The 20,556-nt window shown below is 41.5% G+C and overlaps 1 protein-coding gene across 1 annotated transcript in view; it reads left to right on the top strand.

Moving 5' to 3' along the window:
- The window catches only part of ARHGAP18 (Rho GTPase activating protein 18), a 104,185-nt gene extending 86,357 nt beyond the window's left edge, over positions 1 to 17,828 (top strand). The window contains exons 10-15 of the mRNA XM_066605543.1: positions 2,782 to 2,864; positions 7,636 to 7,842; positions 9,448 to 9,582; positions 12,170 to 12,294; positions 16,408 to 16,469; positions 17,168 to 17,828. Of these exons, the coding sequence (XP_066461640.1) occupies positions 2,782 to 2,864; positions 7,636 to 7,842; positions 9,448 to 9,582; positions 12,170 to 12,294; positions 16,408 to 16,469; positions 17,168 to 17,262 (707 nt within the window). The 3' untranslated portion in view covers positions 17,263 to 17,828. The remainder of the gene's footprint in view (positions 1 to 2,781; positions 2,865 to 7,635; positions 7,843 to 9,447; positions 9,583 to 12,169; positions 12,295 to 16,407; positions 16,470 to 17,167) is intronic.
- Positions 17,829 to 20,556: the final 2,728 nt, after the last annotated feature.

Genomic DNA, 20,556 nt, shown 5'->3' with positions numbered 1-20,556 from the left:
CTACCACCTTAGTATACAGATTTCATTTTGCCAGAGTCAGGGAGAGATGGGATACTACCAGTGGCTCAATAGAGTTCATTACAGAAGTATTGCACTGTATCACATGGTAATGTCCCCTTGTGACTAAAGAAATGTGTAAAGAAAAAAGAATTGGACTTTCAATCTTTGTTTTTTTTTAGACTTGGGGCATTCTAACAAACACCCCATGCCCATTATTTGCAGAAAAGACAATCTAAACAATAAACATAATTAGTATAATCATAACTACAGATGTCCAAACTATCACATTATTTGTTGTGCATGAAGAATGCTGAAAAATAAAATGTGAGAATTGCTGTTTTTGTACACGTCTCCACTCAAAAGAAATGGAATAATAAGTGATCCCAAAGTTGTCTGTACCCTACAGTGGTACCAATAAATGCTAAAGCTCATCCTGCAAAATGCAAGTCCTCCCAACACCCCTAACAGCAGAATAGAAAAAAATTTAGGTCTCAGACTATGGGGGTACAAATCAATTTTTTTTTTTATAAAAGTGTTTTATTTTGTAAAAGTGATAAAACAACAAATTTATATAAATCTGAGAACACCGTAATCATACTGACGTACAAAATAAAGTTAACACTTTTACCACATTGTGAATGCATAAAGATAAAACCCAAACACAATAGCATAATTGCGTATTTTTTCCATTCCAACCCACAATAAAAATGTTTGAAGTTTAATATATGATGCGGTAAATAGGTCATTAAAACTACTCCTCCCTCAAAAGAACAAGCATTCCTACAGCTCTGTGGAAGGAAAATGTAAACGTCATGGCTCTTGGACGGCTGGGATGAAAAACAAATTAAAAAATGTCATCAAATCTGGATGTTACAAAGTAGAGATAAATGTTTAATTTTGCCTTTTTTCTCAGTGTCCATTGTTACTTAAGAGTCGGTCTTTGAATAACCTCTTTAGACTTCTCATCTACCCCTTGAATAGGTGATAATCTGTGGGGGTCACACCACTGATCCATAGAATGCGGCTCTCTTGTCCCCCTCTCCTCCTCATTGTGGGCTCGCTGCATCCCCCCCCCTCCCCCAGTGTAGAGAAGCTTGAATGAAGCAGCACTTGAGCATGCATGGTACCACTCAATTCATCTTCAATGGGACTGTCAGAGATAGCCAAGTGCTTGTACTTGTCTATTTACATCTCTCCCATTGAAATGAAAGGAGTAGCATTCCGCATATTCTACCATTACACCATTCAGTCTCCATATCACTGTGGGGAATGCAATGAGCCTGCTGTGAGGAAAAATGGGGGATACTGGACCCCCGTCTAGGGGTCCTGTGGATGGGTGAGAAGTCAATCTGTGCTGAAGAGTAATTAGTGACTGGTTGTCCAATAATGTATCGGTAGTAAACAGTCAGCCAATCTTAAAGCTGGACTGGTAGTGTGCTGTCAGCTGAGAATGAAGAGTTCATCTTGGCAATAGTCAAGTCATACCATCCTTCTCCGATGGAAGCACTAATCTAAATTTACTATATATAAATTTAGATGGAACCAACTTTTAAATAATTGTGTCTGCAATACAAAAAAGGTTTTCTGGAGAAAAGATAGCGTTCCTGCCCTATGTCACAGGCCTCTTGCAAGCCAAGCCAGAAACCTACTACACCTTGATGAGGGGCAAATGCTCCAAAACAGCTGTTTGAAAGCCAAGCCAGAATCCATACACAGTTTCCAGTCATTGTTATAAGGCTTGTATAAAGAGTCTAACATTGACTTGCAGGAATGCTGCCTTCCAATAGGTGGCGCTGCAGAGGAGATATTGTTCAATCTCCCTTATTTGCACTGTTCATTCATACATGGATGATACAATAAGTACATCCACGTTGGAATATTTTATGGGTGGGATTGCTGTTATATGGTTGAAGGATTTATTAGGCTACCTTCTACTAATAAACTTTTGTACAGATGCATCACTGTTTAACTTGACTCTTCACACGTTAAGATAATTTTCTACACCACAGTTTTTTTGTGCTTTTAAATTACTTGGCTTTTGTTAGATAACTTTCTGCAGCGAGCTATTATCACAGTCAAGTTAAACCTTGCTGCATCTGAAGCAAAACTACAGTAGTGTATATGCAGTATAGAATAGCATAAAATGGCATAAATGGTAAATTGTCTTAAAGGGGGTCTTGACATTTTGAAAATTTAAAAAAATGCAGATAACTACCGAGATAGTTAGATAGATCTGTGTGTGTGTGTGTAATTTTTTTTTCATTTATGTTTTTTAAAGTACGTAATTTTTTAATGTTTCCCCCCCCCCCCCTCCCCTCCCATTTAAGTGATGCTTTACCCAATCCCTGATGGTCTGACGCTGGAAGCTCCTGCTGCCACCATACTCTCTTCATTATTGATGGGACGGCTGCAACAAATGACTGGCCTCAGCAGTTACATGCCGTTGGTGCACACATGATCTTGAGGTCAATGGTCGGCTGCAGGTGCCACATGCATGATGAACTGCACAGGACTGCAGCAGGAGCTTCTGTTTTGTTAGTTTTAGATACAATTCATCTTTTTTTGTGTCATTTTAATGTTGGAAAACCCCTTTAGAACAGCTTTTTGAATGAAAAAAGCTGAATAAAATTGCATAATATGATGTGTATATTTGGCCTAGGAACATAATTGCAGTAAGTGAATAGAAAAGAACAAGTAGCAACTTTAATAGTAGAAGAAACTTCAATGATTATGTATTGTAGCTGCACTCCTAAGTTGTTTTTTTTTTTCTCATACTTTCAGACCTCCCAAGTAAAAAGCATCGCCTGCAAGCTCTGAATCTGTTGGTCATCCTTCTCCCTGATGTACACCGTGATACCTTAAAGGTCAGTTTTATTGCTCTACATTATAGGCTAATTTCACACAGATGTAATATGACTGCATTTTAGCATCCATATAACAGATGTAACACACAGACCTCCCACATGAACAAATGTTGGAACACAAAACCCTATTGTTCAGGATTAGAATGACCGGCTCTTTTCCAGAAATAGCACCAACGCTTTGATGAGTTGTCTGGTGCGGACATAACACGATTTCTGGAAAACAAACTTTTTCAGCTGTATGTATGCTGCATCAAACTGGACTTTTCTGAATGTTTATTTTTAAATGTCTGTATATACTAGTGTTTCCCAACTCCGGTCCTCAAGGCACCCCAACGGGTCATGTTTTCAGGATATCCTCTAGTAAGAACACCTGTGGCAATGTCTGAGGACCGACAATAATAACATCACCTGTGCAATACTGAGGAAATCCTGAAAACATGACCTGTTGGGAAGTGAATAATTTTGATGACCTCAAGACAATGGTGACTGTCAGGTAGTGGGATATATTAGGCAATGAGTGAATGGTCAGTTCTTGATGTTGATGAAATGCAAACAGGAAAAATGTCCAAGCATAATATCTGAGCGACTTGGACAAGAACCAAATTGGGACATCTAGACCAGTGGTCCCCAACCTTTTTGGCACCAGGGACCGGCTTCAAGCAAGACCATTTTTACAAGGCCCGGCAGGGTTGGGCGGGACATGGGTGGGGCTTTGGTTATAGGGGGCGGGGTTATGAAGGGGGTTGGAGTTTAGTGCATTCTTATTTAGTTATGACATTAGAATGTCCTGGCAGTACACACATAGGGCAGTGTATAATCTCTCCCCCCCCCCCCCAGCACACACATAGGGCAGCATATAATTTATCTCCCCCCCCCCCAGTAATAGACAGCCCCCACCTCTCAGTAATTAGCAGCCCCTCCCCCTGTAATAAGCAGGTCCCCCCCCACAGTAATAAGCAGGTCCCCCCCCACAGTAATAAGCAGGTCCCCTCCCAGTAATAAGCAGGTCCCCCCCCCCAGTAATAAGCAGGTCCCCCCCCCCAGTAATAGGCAGCGCCCCACCCCCCAAGTAATAGGCAGCCCCCCCCCCAAGTAATAGGCAGCCCCCCCCCCCCAAGTACTAGGCGGCAGCCCCCCCCCCCAGTAATAGGCAGCCTCCCCAGTAATAGGCAGCCTCCCCAGTAATAGGCAGCCCCTTCCCCTGTAATAAGTAGCCCCCACCCCACCCCAGTAATAAGCAGCCCCCCCCAGTAAGCAATCCCCCCCAGTAATACGCAGGTCCCCCCCCCCAGTAATAACCAGCCCCCACAGTAATAAGCAACCCCATTCCCCTGTAATAAGAACCCCCCCCCCCAGTAATAAGCAGCCCCCCCAGTAATAAGCAGGTTCCCCCCAGTAATAAGCAGGTCCCCCCAGCCAGTAATAGGCAGCCCCTTCCCCTGTAATAAGTATCCCCCCTCCCCAGTAATAAGCAGCCCCCCCAGTAAACAACCCCTCCAGTAATAAGCAGGTCCCCCCCCCCCCGTAATAGGCAGCCCCCCCGTAATAGGCAGCCCCCCAGTAATAGGCAGCCCCTTCCCCTGTAATAAGTAGCCCCCCCCCCAGTAATAACCAGCCCCTTCCCCTGTAATAAGTAGCCCTCCCCCAGTAATAAGCACACCCCCTCCCCCCTCCCCAGTAAGCAACCCCCCAGTAATAAGCAGGTCCCCCAGTAGTAAGTAGCCCCCCCAGTAATAGGCAGCCCCTTCCCCTGTAATAAGTAGCCCCCACCCCCCAGTAATAACCAGCCCCCCAGTAATAGGCAGTCCCTTCCCCTGTAATAAGTAGCCCCCCCCCCCCGTAATAGGCAGCCCCCCAACCCATATACTTACCTCCTCCCTGCTGTCGCTCTCTGTCTGCTTGCCCTGACGTCAGCCCGGAACGCTTCCTCCCCGAGTCCTCTCCTGCGGAACTAATGAGCAGGGGACTCGGGGAAGAGTATCCTGGCTGCACAGACCTCAGTGTGCGCCGGCATCAGCGCGATTACCAGCGGGGAGCTGCGGCGCCCTCGCTGGTAATCGCTTCGGTGGTCAGCGGCGTCGGCACGCCGCGGGCCACATAGCACAAGGCAGCGGGCCGGATTCGGCCCGCGGGCCTTGTGTTTAGAGTAAAAGTTCCCGGCGGTGCCGCGGACCGGCGCTAAACACCCAACGGCCCGGGACCGGTCCGCGGCCCGGCGGTTGGGGACCCCTGATCTAGACAACCAAGTTAAAACATCCCCAGAATGGTAGGTCTTGTGTTCCTGCACTGTGAGAATAAGGCAAATTGGTAAAGGCAGTGTAGTGTTTCGGGCAGTGTCTTGATGTGAATGTTAAGGAGTACACTCCAGTGGAATGTCGCAGATGTTGATACAGGAAAACGTAGTAGTAGTTTCTTATCATAGCAAGACTATTAAAGCTTAGTGGTTACAGACACTTAAAGTGGTATACTAGCATAGTGGTTACAGCCACTTGGTGAGAAACTGATACTTCAACAGTAGAGCAGTTGCTGAAAACTCGTCAATCTCCTGCAAGAGTCCAAAGGACTCTGCGTCATGCAACTTATCCTACAAGAGGTTAGGTTGTGTCCAAGATGGTACACGGCTCCTGCCCAACCTGACAGAGCAACTGTGGGTCAACGAAATCTAACCTAATACATCTTGCTCCACATAGCCATTATTTGTGTTTGCCCTGGTACCTCTGGGGGTCCTTTTCGAAAACTACCTTTTTATCTGGAAATTCTCCCCCCCTCTTCATTTGTGAACATGTGGAATACAACGTGTACCCTGCCATTACGTGGCGTTAACAATTTAGCTAGGTCCCTTAACAGCACAGTTCGAATCAAGAGTTCTTTGTATGGATTACCAGCTACTTAAGTGTACAACTTTGCTTCAACTTTGCAGCAATAGCGCAGCGCACAGATAAACTTTGATTCTTCTTCTCAGTAACTCGTAACTTTTTTCAACACACATTCTGTCATTCTGATTATATGGTGCTACTTGTACCAATCTAACAAAATTTAACCCGCATCCAGGGCGTCAAGAAGGTGGAATACTCACAAATCCATAAAAAGTACCATATCCTTTATTAGTTGCACATAAGAAGAGACAAGGTTTTGGCTGTTTTCTACAGACTTTTTCAAGTCACTAATGTCAACACCAGTATAAATACACACCCAATGAAATAAAAGACCAATCAACATACAATTAGTTAAAAGGACCCACCCATAAGCATGAGGGCTCAAACATAATTAACATATTTAACATACCCCAGAGGCAGGTGTGCACTGCACATCATGAGACAGAGGACTTGTACCAATCTATTTATACCCAGGACTGTAACAAGGGGGCATCCTCTGCATCTAGAGGAAAGAAGGTTTCTACACCAATATAGAAGGGGGTTCTTTACTGTAAGAGAAGTGAGACCATGGTACTCTCTGCCTGAGGACGTGGTGATGGTGAACTTGCTAAAAGAGTACAAGAGGAGCCTGGATGTCTTCCTTGAATGTAACAATATTACATGTTATCACTAATTGCTTCAGAAGGGTCGGTGATCCAGGGATTACTCTGCCTGCCAGATTGGAGTCTGGAAGGAATTCTTTTCCCTAAAATGGGGAAAATTTGCTTCTACCTCCAAGGGTTTTTTGCCTTCCTCTGGATCAACCTTGCAGCAAAATAGGCTGAGCTGGGTGGATGCAAGGCTTTTTCAACCTATGTAACAACACTACAGAGCCATCTCTCTGTCGCGAGTGCCCTTAGTCCTGGTATTTGTTCTTATGTAACTTTGACATGTACCACCTATCTAAACATTATTGTAGACCAAGTACACCTCTGCATGGCAGCGGTATTCCCTAATGGCAATGGCTCTTTCAACAGGATAATTTTCCTTGACACACTGCAAAAAATGGTTCAGGAATGGAAGAGAGTTCAAGGAATAGATGGGTACCAATTCTCCAAATCTCAATGCAATCGAGCATCTGTAGAATAGATTACAAAAACAAGCCTGATCCATAGAAACGCCAACTTGCAAACTACAGGGCATAAAGGATATGCTTCTAATGTCTTGGTGCCAAATACCACAGGACTCCTGCAGGTCTGTGAAGTCCTGTAGCAGTTGGGCCTTCAGCATACTAAACAGATGTTTTAATATTGTAGCTGATTGGTGTATATGAATATAAATGTATAAATCAAGTCTGTGTTCTTGTTTATGGCCAGTAGCAAAACCTTAAAGTCACTGAAAAAATGTCCAAGGCAGCAAGGTTGTGTCCTCGGTTGCAGCAAAGTAATGCCCTATCTAGCATTCACAAATATTTTCCAGTAGTCAAAGTGGCACAATTTTAGCAGTTGTGTGCTCTATTCAGAAAAATGAAGTGCCGACCTTTACAAGACAAGTAATTTGTTGTATTGCAACATTTTCACCAAACACTTTCACCAATGTTCGCCAACTGTCAGATGATGCATGTGGTGCCACTTTCCATTCCAGTTCTACTTCAAAGAGCTGTTTCGCTAAAATTTTATATGTATGACCTACAGGTTGGATCAAGTAATGCAAAAGTAACTATAGTATATATGAACATGGGATATTGCAGATTGTCAATTTGCACATATTTGGAGCTAATACTTGTCAGCCAAAGGTTGTTTTCAGGTAACTAGTGCTTGAATAGGATAGGCATACTCTCAAGACCTCCAAGTAGAAGCCGATGAATAAACTTGATTCTGTTATGTATCTTGCAGTTTCTGTTTTTTTTCTTTCAGGCTTTACTGGAATTCCTTCAAAGGGTTGTTGATCACAAAGAACAAAATAAAATGACTCTAAAAAATGTCGCTATGATAATGGCCCCCAATCTCTTCACTCTGGACACCTCTCCTTTTAAAGCTTTGGATCAGGACACTGCCACCAGTGCAGCCCGGACAGCGTCTGTCATGCTCTTCATGATCAAATACCAAAAACTCCTCTGGACGGTACGTTAACATGTCAAATGAAATTCCAGTATATGTTATTTCTACACAGATGCATGCACAATTATAGTCTTGTAAGTCATTGGACATTCATCTGCATGTCCTATCTTTCCAATGTGTTAGAGTCCAGCTTGTCTAACACCCAACCAGTCCCCACAGCATTTCTGTACCTGTGATCGTAAACCATCTACATCAACATCCAAATGTGTCTTCCCCAGTTTCCAAAAAGTTTCCTCTGTGGCCACTTATGTGTGCATTTTGAAAGCCCAATGTACTAAAGATTTTCTTTTACACTAGTCTAAGATCATCCAGTCTAGCAATCCCCTTGCAAAACATGTAACTGGGCACCTTGGTCGCACAACATAAGATGTAGTTCAAGCATATGCTTATATAACCATTTCCTAGGGAAAGCTACATGTAAAAACATAAACCTGCACATTTGGGGTTTTTCCAATTCAATGTGAGACAAAAACATCAAAGAAATGCTGAGATCAGTCCTAAAGTCTATGGATGTCCCTCTGCACTTGCCAGTACATAGCTGCAATGTATGGATGGGAATGATGTTAGCACCTTTATATCTGTATTGGATGTACAGTGTGTATGATTCTTGATGATTGATACCAATATAAAATCAATCACACAGTAAGAAGTTTCTCTCAATTGTAATTGTAAAGAATTGGAGAACTTTTAGAGTCAGTATGGCTGATGGTGGTAAGAGTGATCTCACACATAATGAAAGTTTTGCAGAATTTCGTATGTGCAAAGTACAGTACAGTGATAGTGGATGTGGTGTTAACAAACCCCATTCTCGGACATCGGAGGAAGTTTTGTAGCAGATAATAGAGCATGCTATGGATAAATTTTGCAACATGGCAGTCTGTCAAAGAAAAGCAACAGAGTTTCACAGCAGAAAACTTTAGGCCAGATTACAGAAAGTTTCTGCTATTTGTGCCCCTATTGGAAGAGCTCAACTTCCTGCCCAAGTCAGTACAAACAGCTGAGCTAATAAAGGAGAGGCCACACACAATTGCCTGGAGGTGCACTTTAATGCAGAGAAGACGAGCAGCTGTCAGATGGCATGAACAGCATCTTGGTATAAACAATTGGTTTGATTTTTCTTCTGTGGTTGAGTATGGGTTGGGCGCCAACATTCATCTTGGACTCCATGCACATGGTATTGCCATGTTAGTGGATTCTGTATGGCTGCTTATAGCATACAAAACGGAGGACCTATAGAGCCTGTGAGTTCGGGGATTGTGAATTCCCATGGAATCTCCAAATACATGGAGGTACAATATAGCAAGCCATAGGCACCATATTCATGTGAAACAGACAGGCACATGAGCCCTAATGGATAATAGTCGCCTCTTAAAAGCCCATATTGTCATTTACCTAATTTGGTATACTGTTTAATTATATTGCAGTCACACTATGTTGTACCTGATATATATGTCCTTGTCAAAATTTTAAACACATTACAAAAAAAATGCACTGTTAATTTACTTTTGCAGCATTTCCCATTTGACGAGTTGTTAATATATTTTGTGACATTGCTGTAGCGATTGTCATTTTTTATTCTATGAATTTAAATTTAATTTTTTTTTACAGATCCCCAAGTTTCTTGTTGCACAAGTAAGACAGCAAAACCAGAAAAAAACTTCCAAGGAAAGAGCTGTGAAGAGGCTACTGAAAAGAATGGCATATGACAGAGAGAAGTCAGAGAAGATGGAAAAGGCTGCAGATGTAAGCAACAGACTGTATATGTTCTATTCATTTCTCCAACATTAGTTTAAGGTGCAGTTGCTAACAACTTTGAGTCTGCCTACCCTAATATATCTTTCACGTCCTCATTTATCCTTGCCCTAAACAGTATCCACGAAGTCCATAAGGTTCGTCATGATGATACTATAACACATTCATCCTATACAAATATGTATACAGCAGTGCATTGATGGATTCTTGTTGATGAGGGTGGTATGCCCTCTACTGGAAGAACTTGGAAGTAGTTTGCAGCACAATCTGTCTGAAGTGTAGCAAAAACAGAATTTCTTGTTTTAGGCAAATGCATTAACCCAAAATGATGTTTCATAATTGGAGAGGCCCCATTACAGAGAAAAGAAGCTGTGGGGGAATTTGGTTCCATGCAGCCCACCGACCCATCAAACATCCTTTAATGTAATCTAAAAATGCCGTAAAGGCTGTAGTGGCCGATTCAGATTTTACTCTTTGCTTTTTTATCAAATCACTCTTTTAAGGAAGAAAGCCCGTTTTCTGCTGCACAGTAATTAGATTTCTCATTGTAATGATATCTATTATGATATTTTCCAAGTTCAACAATGTAAAGCTGCTTTTAAATGAAACAAGCGTTCAAAAAATCGTTCAAGTGAGCAAAAGTGAATGATGATCCTTCGTTCTAAACGCGAGCCAATGACTGAGCGACAGACAAGAATCGTTCACTTATCTTTCATTTTATGCGGGCATAAAAATCATCGTTGGCTTGTTGACTTATTATTCGGTGTAATCTGCGTTCACTCACAACAAATGTGAAAGACTGAATGATTCTCGTGTGAACAAGCCAATAATGTGTCTGCCTATCTGTTTTTAGAAATTCTTTATTTATAAATGTTTTCTTTTTCTCAAAACATCATGGTTGACATTGTTGGATCATATAAGGGAAATAACCATCCAAAGCACAATTTGGTAACAAACATTTTGCATTGCTTAAGGGTAACCTAAAACTCCTGGCCAAATGGACCAGACTGTCTTATCCAATGAACTAATCAAGCGGAGTAGAGTCATGTATGGGGGCGTAAGCCCTGGAACAGGCCCTGCAGTTTCACCTCTTTAATCCTTGAAAAGTAGACCCTAGTAAGATAGAATCTGCGTTCTGCTTATTGATTTCCAACTTGTGATTTACTTAAACCTATCCAAACCCTGAACGTTCCCCTGCTATGGGACAGAGAGTTCTGCCTATCTTAATGGGCTGCCCAAGAGTGAATGAGCTAGCGATGACGTCCCTCATCATGAAGCTTGAGAATTGTGGTCAGGCATTCGCACAGTGATGCCAGGGCTAGATGTCTTGGCAGCCCATTATTGATATCTGATATAAGTAAAATGTATTGTAGATTAGTAAGTATTGTAGAATGACAGATCAGCAATATGTGTTTAGGTCTGTAGAAATTCTGTGAATTAGTTATCTCTTAAGGCCCTTTTAGACACAACGATTTTCGCTCAAAAATCACTCAAAGCCGTCTTTTGAGCGATAATCGTTGTGTCTAACTGCACTGACATTGTGCAGTTTTTGTTAAAGGGGTTGTCCCGCGGCAGCAAGTGGGTCTATACACTTCTGTATGGCCATAATAATGCACTTTGTAATGTACATTGTGCATTAATTATGAGCCATACAGAAGTTATAAAAAGTTTTATACTTACCTGCTCCGTTGCTAGCGTCCTCGTTCCCATGGAGCCGACTAATTTTCACCCTCCGATGGCCAAATTAGCCGCGCTTGCGCAGTCCAGGTCTTCTCCCTTTCTCTATGGGGCTCCGTGTAGCTCCGTGTAGCTCCGCCCCGTCACGTGCCGATTCCAGCCAATCAGGAGGCTGGAATCGGCAATGGACCGCACAGAAGAGCTGCGGTCCACGGAGGAAGAGGTTCCCGGCGGCCATCTTCACCGGTAAGTATAGAAGTCACCGGAGCGCGGGGATTAAGGTAAGCGCTCCGGTAAGCTTTCTTTAGGTCCCTGCATCGGGGTTGTCTCGCGCCGAACGGGGGGGGGGGGGTTGAAAAAAAAAAAAAACCCGTTTCGGCGCGGGACAACCCCTTTAAGCCGTCGTTGATCGCTGCTCTTTCAGCATGCTGAAATTCACAGTGGGATTCAGCTGATACTATTGTTTCAGCTGTATCCCACTCCCTGATGACAGGTGGGGTATGAAGAACAGAGCGGTCCAGCTGTGTTCTTCATACCCGGCTCGGAGTGCTTGGCTGTATAACAGCCGGGCTCTCCGAGTAGAGAACAGCTGGATGCAGAAGACAAGCTGGGCCACCCTGCTTTTCTTCTGCATCCTCCTAGATGCGAACAGCTCGATGCAGAACACCCCACTTCTCTTCTGCATCCTCCGCTCGGAGCGCAATGTGATCGCTCAACGTTTGAGTGATCACCTTGCGCTGTAAAAGGAACACAACGATTATCGCTCGAAAATCGCTCAAAAGATTTTCTGAGCGATTATCGTTGTCTAAACAAGGCTTTAGTAATCTAGTACTTAGTAGTTTACCACTACTGTGCTGCGTGTGAATAAAACTGGACTTTAATTTTTCTTTCTATTTAAAAGACTGACCTGTCTGTGGGATTCATTCGGGTACAAGCACCCCAGTTTTCCAAGGTTTCCATGGCGGTACAACTAACTGAAGATTTAAAAGCTGGTGACATCCTGGCCCGCTTTCTTAATCTGGAAAGGTATTATATATTCTTTTCTTTTAATTTAATGTTATCAAGAGAAATATTTTGAGCAGGCTGCATATAGTTCCAGGCATGTCCTCTTTTGCTAATTCCTGATTTGTTAAAAACGCAAGTTAAAATCCCAGGGCTTTCCTTCCAGAAAAGCATAATGGAGTGCAAATTAAATTAAAACGTAACTACTTTTTATCACTAATTAGTGGTTCTTGTTGCTGAGCTCTTGACTGCTGTGTCCCTCTGACAGCACCTCCTGTGTACTTCCTTGCCCATAGTGCTAAGAACAAAGACCCTAGGGATAGCCTGGGCACCAACTTATGAGACAAAAAAGAAATTGCCTATTCGTAACACAAACTAAATCAAAGCATTCCTAACAATTAAAAGCAAACTTTATTAGATAATGATATAAAATTAAAGAACATGCTAAAGGACTCTTAATTAAAAACTCAGGTTACCTCATTAGCTTAAGTGTCTAACAGGCTATACATATAGGTGTAAAGTCCTAAATGTGGTAATATATCCTCAGTATCACTGCAAAAATAAGGGAACCAGGGTTTCTGCTGCAGACTAGTAACTCGTAAATAGAAAAGATCTATGCGGTCACTGCATATTAAATATATATATAAAGACCCCCCCCCCCCCCCCTTCCTCATTTGGTAAAACATGTCAGGGTTACTAAGGTAATGTAGCAAAATAGAATGTTGACTCATCAGCCAAAAAGATGAATGTTAAACAGTCCATCTTGAAAGTGAAAGTTTTTGTTTCTTTCTTCCTTAGTTCTCTCCAACTCGGACAGGGAGCCAGTCCAGAACTTATCTGTTAAGACGGGGGTACTGTTTTGCCTTGTGGTGGTGTAGGGAGTCTTACAGCAAATGCTCCTTGGGGCAATTTTGCAAATGAACTCTCTCCCATTAGAGAGCAAACTGTCTCTTGTAAGCTAGCTGGATCTCCTTAAGAAACAGTATCCCTGAAACCTGCATGAAAGGCTTCTTACCCAACCAATAAATGCCCAGATCTGCACTAAAGAGGGGCAAGAATATGAAACGGCTGTCTATAGATGGGTGTCTTTCTTTTGGAGAAGACTCTGGTTTGGCTAAAAGCTTGTTTGAAGACTCTCTTAAGGAGTTGGAAATTGACGTATAGGATAGCTACCTACAGACATACCCTTTTTTTTACTTTTCCTCTTGACTGGATATGTTCAGATATCAGTGTCACATGATAACCAGCTTTTCAAAACATGACTTGGAGATACTCTTGTCACCCATTGGTTGTGACGTGTGTTGCAGGGTGTCGAGGGTTTTTCTGGCATCTCATGATATTGTATTGAATTGGTTTCATGAGAAATTGCAGTCAAATTCAATCAAAGGTATGGGTAGACATTTGTATAGGTGGTGGTAGAAGATCCGCAAATTAGCTCTCCTCAGAGAGAAGGGAACTGTATGTATTCAGAGTCTGTTTTCTCTTCCCATCATGCAAATGGGCAACATTTCTTTTCATTTACTGGCATCATATTTCGCTGCTTGCTTCCTTTTTGATAGGCAGCATTTCTGGTGATTCTTCAACACTGCTGCCGCAGTGACCAGCAATGTGGAGAAGGAGTCTCCCTCTTCTTCTGCAAACTATGGGCGATTCACACCAGGAATACAGCAGGCTCTCCTTCTTTACCCCTATGTCGTCAGGGATCAAGGTGGTTTCTCCAGTGCTGCTTCCCCAGCATGGGGACAGCACTGCTCTGTGGCTACTGCAGCACCAACTGGCCTTGGGGTCATTGCAGTCTGCTCTCCCTCTTTCCCCTCAGGGTCTGTAGCTGTGATATGGCCCCATCCTCTTTATATCTGACGCCTTTGGCACCAAAAAACCCGATTAGTTTTCTCTTATCAGGGGCCAGTCCTCTTAGCAGCAACATGCTCGTCGTGTCACCACTTGCATCACACCTGGAAGTGGAACCCCCTATCATTAGCCTTTCAGGCCGAGAACTCCAGCATGGCGCCCATAGCTCCTGCTTCTCTTTTCCCTGGACCAGCAATAAAGGAGCACATGCAGCTCTGGTAGCTGACTGGTGCTGGCAAGGTACTCGAACTGGCTGCCATGCTGACACAGTGGACACCTGCCTCATCTGTGTAAGGGAGGGTGCGGAGAGCACCTTCCTTACATATGTATATTATCTATGATTTGGAATTGTGTCCTGTATTAAAATACTTTTGATTGTATGCTCTGAAAAGGAAAATGATTTTTGGTCACTTGCATGTTCTTGCATATATTACAATATAGCTGATTAATTTGTAGAATATCTTTTTGAATGTAGAAGCTAATTGTGCAATCGACGATAATTGCATTAGTAATTGTCGTCATTGCGGTTTGTGATTTTGTTCTCATTGGTTTCCAAGCAACTATTTTGTCTAAATGCAGCTTTTTCCTGTTTCAGAAAGATGTGGTTTGGATGTGGTCAAATTAATCTTGATGATATGCCTGCTGGATTTCCAAAGCGGCTGCAATTATATCAAGCACATTTTAGAAATAAGTGCATGTTTGTACAGAAATTGTTCCTTTTATAGCGAAACTGACACCAGAAAAGGCAAAAAGGCTGTTGGCCTAATTATGTGCAAATATGACCATCCAGCATCACGCTTATATCATTATGAAGACTAACCTTCCTTTTAGCTGCTAGGGAAAAGTCAGGACTGATTCATCAAATGCAAAATGACATGAGGCAGAGAGTGCAAGTCGCGCCAAAGTGGATGGAAGGGAGCGCAAGTTCAGCGACCTCAAATTCCATTTTTATTAACTGGTCCATTACTTCTGACTGATCTGTTTGCTGCATTTCTACCATGAAAGCAAATAGATATCTAAATGCTTATCTTGAGCAAAATGAAGTTATAATCATAAGGTTAAAATATTAAAAATGTAAAAAGGTTTTTTTGTAGCTTTTATTTAACCCCTAACTACTGTACCAGGGTGTTTTGTATCTAATAGACCAGATACTTTTTAGGGATTTTACCCGTGTGGTGGTTTTACTGCCCTTTTTGTTTGTTTCCTTCTGCTACCAAAATGATTTTTGCTATGTTTTTTTTCCGTGACAAATTTGTATTTATTTAGATCTTTTTCTAATTTTTTTTTTTCAAACTGCCTTTTTTTACCTGCTTTTTAGTTTTATGGGGGGTAAAAGCTAAAAAAAAAAGTTAACATTTAAAGTTTTGTTTTTTTTTTGAAATAGTATATTTACATTAAAATAAAGTACGGGAAAGTGTTTAATTTTTTTTTCCAGACGTTTTTCTATAGAATACGTATGGCTTTGGATTACAGGGCGCATACGGTGACTGTTTTGGTTGGCTTTCGGTCATTTTCTTTTTTTAAGTACATATTTGTATTTTACTCTAATTATTTTTTTAGTTATTTTTGTAACTATATTTTTTTACATGTATGTCCCCTATGATGACATATAGGACCACTGAGCGTCATTCGCATTGTCTTCTTATTTATGTATTTATTTTTTTTTAAATCTCACACTTTTCCACTGTAGCTGTGGAATCTGTAGGAGCAGCATCCATAGTAGCCCCAGTTACAGGGCAAAACATGTCCCTGTTATAACAGTAGTCACTTGCAGAGCTGATCAGGATCTGCTAATAGGGAGGGCCCGGCAGTCATGTGATCGCCGGTTGGCATAGTGGAAGTAACACTTTCACTTTTTAGTACATAGTGCTCATTGAGTGCCATATACCCGGGAAAGGAGAAGGCAGAAGTGGTTAAAAACGTTTCTCCCTTCTCCTCCGGGTTCTCAGCAGTGACTAATAGCTGACAACTCGACCTGTTTCTGCTTTATTGCAGCAGCAGAGGCTTAAATCCCATGCCATACTTCTGCTATAGGCCGGATTAAAGCCCAGGACCAAGCGCCGTAAATTTACAGTGCTTGGTCCTTAAAAAAAACTCATCTGTATTTTATTCTTATATAAAGCTTAGTGATTGTCAGCTAAACATCAGATTCAAAGTCCTACAATTTTTTAGGGTGAAATAACCTAAATCAGTATTGTATACTGATGTAATGAATCCTATTTTGAATCTAAAGTTTTTTCATGTGATTTTTAAAAACGTGATGTATTCTGGTTTATATATTGACAGTGGCACCTCAAGAAATTTAAAGAAAGAAGAAGTTTGCTTATATGAAATTGGAGGAAATATTGGTAAGTAGATATCAAGGTAATCAACTGAACTTACAATAAAGCATAATTCCTTGACATGCACTGTATGTGGACTACACGGCATTTAACTATGATGACTACTATACTATGTCGTAGCTTCAAGCCAGGGACTATGGAAACTTTTGGTCTCCATTGCTGGGTCTCCCCTACTCCTAAATGGAAAACCAGAGTTTTTTTTTCCTGCTTTAATAGCTCTTTATTATGTAATGTAGTATGTGAGATCCATAAACAGCAGTTTTATTGGCATTGTCTGTATCTCCATTAGACATACATGTAGAGTAACCATGTATGTGTGTCCACCTCCCTTCTAGTAATTGGTCAGATCCATTTAAAGGGGTTGTCCAGTCTCCTGACTAGACAGTTATTTTCAACTCCCCACAGCCTCCGCTTAAACATGGTGGGGCAAAGTCAGAATCACAAACTTCATTTTGCCACAGGAGGAAAGTAGTAGATGAAAAGTCATGTCAACATATGTTGTCATGATTGACACAAGTGTAGTCCTACAAGGGAATGCATGCCTGACTGAATATAGCTATTCAGCACTGACCTCTTATTATAAGGGACTCCCCTACTGAAAGCTTACTTTATAAAGCTGATATGTTGGAAAGAATTAAAGTAACTCGTATTTCACTTCTTCAAAACTTCTTACCCTATTCTATCCATTTCTGTATATACTCCAGGTCAGCGTTGCCTTGAAGATACAACATACATGAAGGATTTATCTCTGCTTAATCCAAATGCTGAATGGGTCATAAAACCAAAACCCAAGGAATGAGCTGCCAGACGTATAAAACAGCATAATGTTCAAAACAAGCATGATATGGTATATAGCAAAAGATTAATTGCAATGATAATGACTGACCCTCCAGTTCATTACTGGGATCATCAAGCACGTAATTTATAGCAGTTGGTGATTTACATCCCACCAGTAGTGACCATTTATTATCTTGGTTTCCAGTATACTGGCTTATGGTAGACGGTCACCTATCGGGGGTAATGATTTTATCCATGCTAAATCCCATTGTTTTTGAAGGTCCAGTTCTCCAAAAGACTCGTTTTTGCCTTACTATATGAATAAGCTATTGTAGCAGGGCTGTATATTCTTTTTGTATAGATGTTTTTTGTTATACATGTACATATAATTATATACAGTATTTTTAAATGGACCGTATGAAGAAACTGTGGGAGCTGACAATATGGACTTGTGGATATCTTACTTGTCATTTTTTATATTGATTTATAAACTCCTTTCTTTTTACACAAGCCACTACCTGACTGGCATGTTGATGTGTGCTTACTAGAGATGAGCGAGCGTACTCGGAAAAGCACTACTCGCTCGAGTAATTGGCTTTATCCGAGTATCGCTGTGCTCGGGTCTGAAGATTCGGGTGCCGCTGCGGCTGACAGGTGAGTCGCAGCGGGGAGCTGGGGAGAGCGGGCGGGAGAGAGGAAGAGAAAGATCTCCCCTCCGTTCCTCCCCGCTCTCCCCTGCAGCTCCCCGCTCCGTGCCGGCACCCGAATCTTCAGACCCGAGCACAGCGATACTCGGATAAAGCAAATTACTCGAGCGGGTAGTGCTTTTCCGAGTACGCTCGCTCATCTCTAGTGCTTACCTGTTCAGGTCTACACATCATTCACGTATCAATAAATTCTTAATGTGTCTTTTCAGACAGTCAGAAAACTAGCATTTGTACGTCATTAATTTATAGGAATAGCAAAATCAAACTTTACAACAGATTTCAATACTATCAGTACTAAAATCCAGGTTTTAAAATGTGAAATGATGGCAGATGCTGTGAGCACCGAAACAGCATCTGTAAGCATAAGAATTTAATATAGCTAGCTAGGGGCATTTACTTTGTACAGTATGTTGTACATGTTCTTGTTAGAATGTCTTCTGTATAGTGTAGTGTATAAGAATTCTAACTGTCCTTAAAGGGAACCTGTCACCTATACGATTCTGCCTTATAACTACCGGCAGACGAGACCAATAACATCAATATACCTTTGTACACTGGAATGCGGCCAGTGTTTTGTGCTGGGCTCAGGGACATAGACACCTCTCAATCATAGTGATCAGGTCAGCGCGAGCCAGAGGGTAGCAGCCTAGTGGACACTGCTCCCCAAGTTTGGCACATAACACCATGACCCATTATTAAAGCTGTGTTCACTAAAATGTGTCAGTGCTTTAGAGTTAAAGACCATGGATACCTTTTTGGGGTTTTTTTTTCATGTATTGTAGACTAACAGTCATTTTTGCAATACACTTTGTCTTCTGCAGTTTCTACATATCACTGCATGTAGACAGTGCAGTCTAAAGGAAATATGGCTATCCTACAGACTAACACGACTTGCTTTTATACCATAGCGACTAATTCAGAGAATAGAGGCAGAGCAGTTGGAGATCTTGTCCGCCTGCTGCCTCCATTCACTGCAAGCAAGCAATTGTTTTTAGGTGAATGACTGCCTGTTTACATGGGCGGAAAACCAAGCAACTCCGACAAGTGAACGATTTCTCGCTTTGTTCCCCGTCTGAGGCTGTGTGTATATAGAAAGACTAATGCCAGAATTGGCTATTTCCAGCAATTATTCCAGCGATGGTCACCCTGTGTAAAGCTACCTTAAGTCTCAATACGAGATCCATCAGCACTAATGGCTTACTTTCTCTATGCTCTCTTCTCTCCTGCACTTTGTAGCAGCTATTTTATGACCACAACAAAGGTAGACTTTGTAATAGTCACAGATTTACCTTATAAAGTTCAGGAGGCGAGAAGAGCAAAGCAAACCTAAGTAGTCAGTCCAGCCACACTGACAGATTGCACTTAGACTGCAGTGTCTATATACAGTGATGTGTAGAAACTGCAGAAGGCAAACGACAGTTTTTTTAAAATTAAACCCTACAGCAAAAGTGATTGTCAGTCCAAAATACATGCATATAAGTGGGGAAAAAAATGTAACCCCCAAAGGCTTCCATAGACTTCAAGCATAGCTAATTATGGTCTATAGATTATGCTACCTGTTACCTATTAGGGCAGCATAATCTTGGTGAAAGATTTCTTTTTAATTTATGATTTATTTAATTCAGTTTTGACCATGTTTTTGTTATAGAGATTAAAAATGTGTTGGTCAAGTGAACCACAAAACTGTGCAGCCTAAAAATTAGTCTGGTCTGTATCACAAATCTCAGCATCTGTGTTTCGTGCAGTGTGTCATATATTCAGGTAACTATGCGAAGACCGAAAATAAAAGTGAATCTATTCTGTGGTTAATAGGACTGAATGCAGTTTACCAAACCCTCCCTATCAAACAAGAGTCTAAGGTGATGAGGCATTTAAATTGTCTTAAATTATATTCTAGTCCTACTGCTTACAAAAAGTTCTCCAAAGAAAATGTCTTCTGGATTTGTCTTCTTTCTGGTAATCTGAGTATTTTGATACCATTGCAAGAACTGTCCAACTTTGTTATAATCTGCTAATATGGTGTAGTACTGGACTAGAAAGGAACACTGAATGTTAAAAGAAATAAAGAATACAATTTAAAAAAAATAAAAAATTGTTTGTGTTTTATAGTGCATCCATTTTTGCTACCTCCTCCTATTCATAGACTCCAGATCTGTAAATTAGCCCTCTCACTTCTATGAGTCCTAATTGTGGTTCTGAACAAAATGGAGCTGTAATAGGGCTGTGTGTAATGTAATGTAATGTAATGTAAAGCAATGAGTTTCTGATGGGCATACAAGTAATTGCTAGACTCCGAGGGTTGTATATTTCACCACTTGGTCATGAGTTGAGCATTTGTTGTACCAGAGATGGTGGTGGTGGTGGAGCTAGTAGAGCATCTTACAAGATCGATGATACCACACAGGTGATCAGATGAGCAGAAGTTGCCCAAAAAGTTAGTAGCCCTTTCAGCTCAAGACTGTCTTCACTGAGGTTTATTGCATTTTCCTAGCAATGAATTGCAATTAACATAGCTTTTATCCTTTCCAACGTTTAGTATGTTTCCTTTCCCCAGATTTACAATGAAATAAAATGTGTATTTTTTTATTGAAATCTTCTTAAATCCTTAT

The sequence above is a fragment of the Eleutherodactylus coqui genome, chromosome 1 (genome assembly GCF_035609145.1).
Source record: "Eleutherodactylus coqui strain aEleCoq1 chromosome 1, aEleCoq1.hap1, whole genome shotgun sequence".
Classification (NCBI taxonomy): Eukaryota; Metazoa; Chordata; class Amphibia; order Anura; family Eleutherodactylidae; genus Eleutherodactylus; species Eleutherodactylus coqui.
This window is presented reverse-complemented; position numbering and strand designations above follow the sequence as displayed.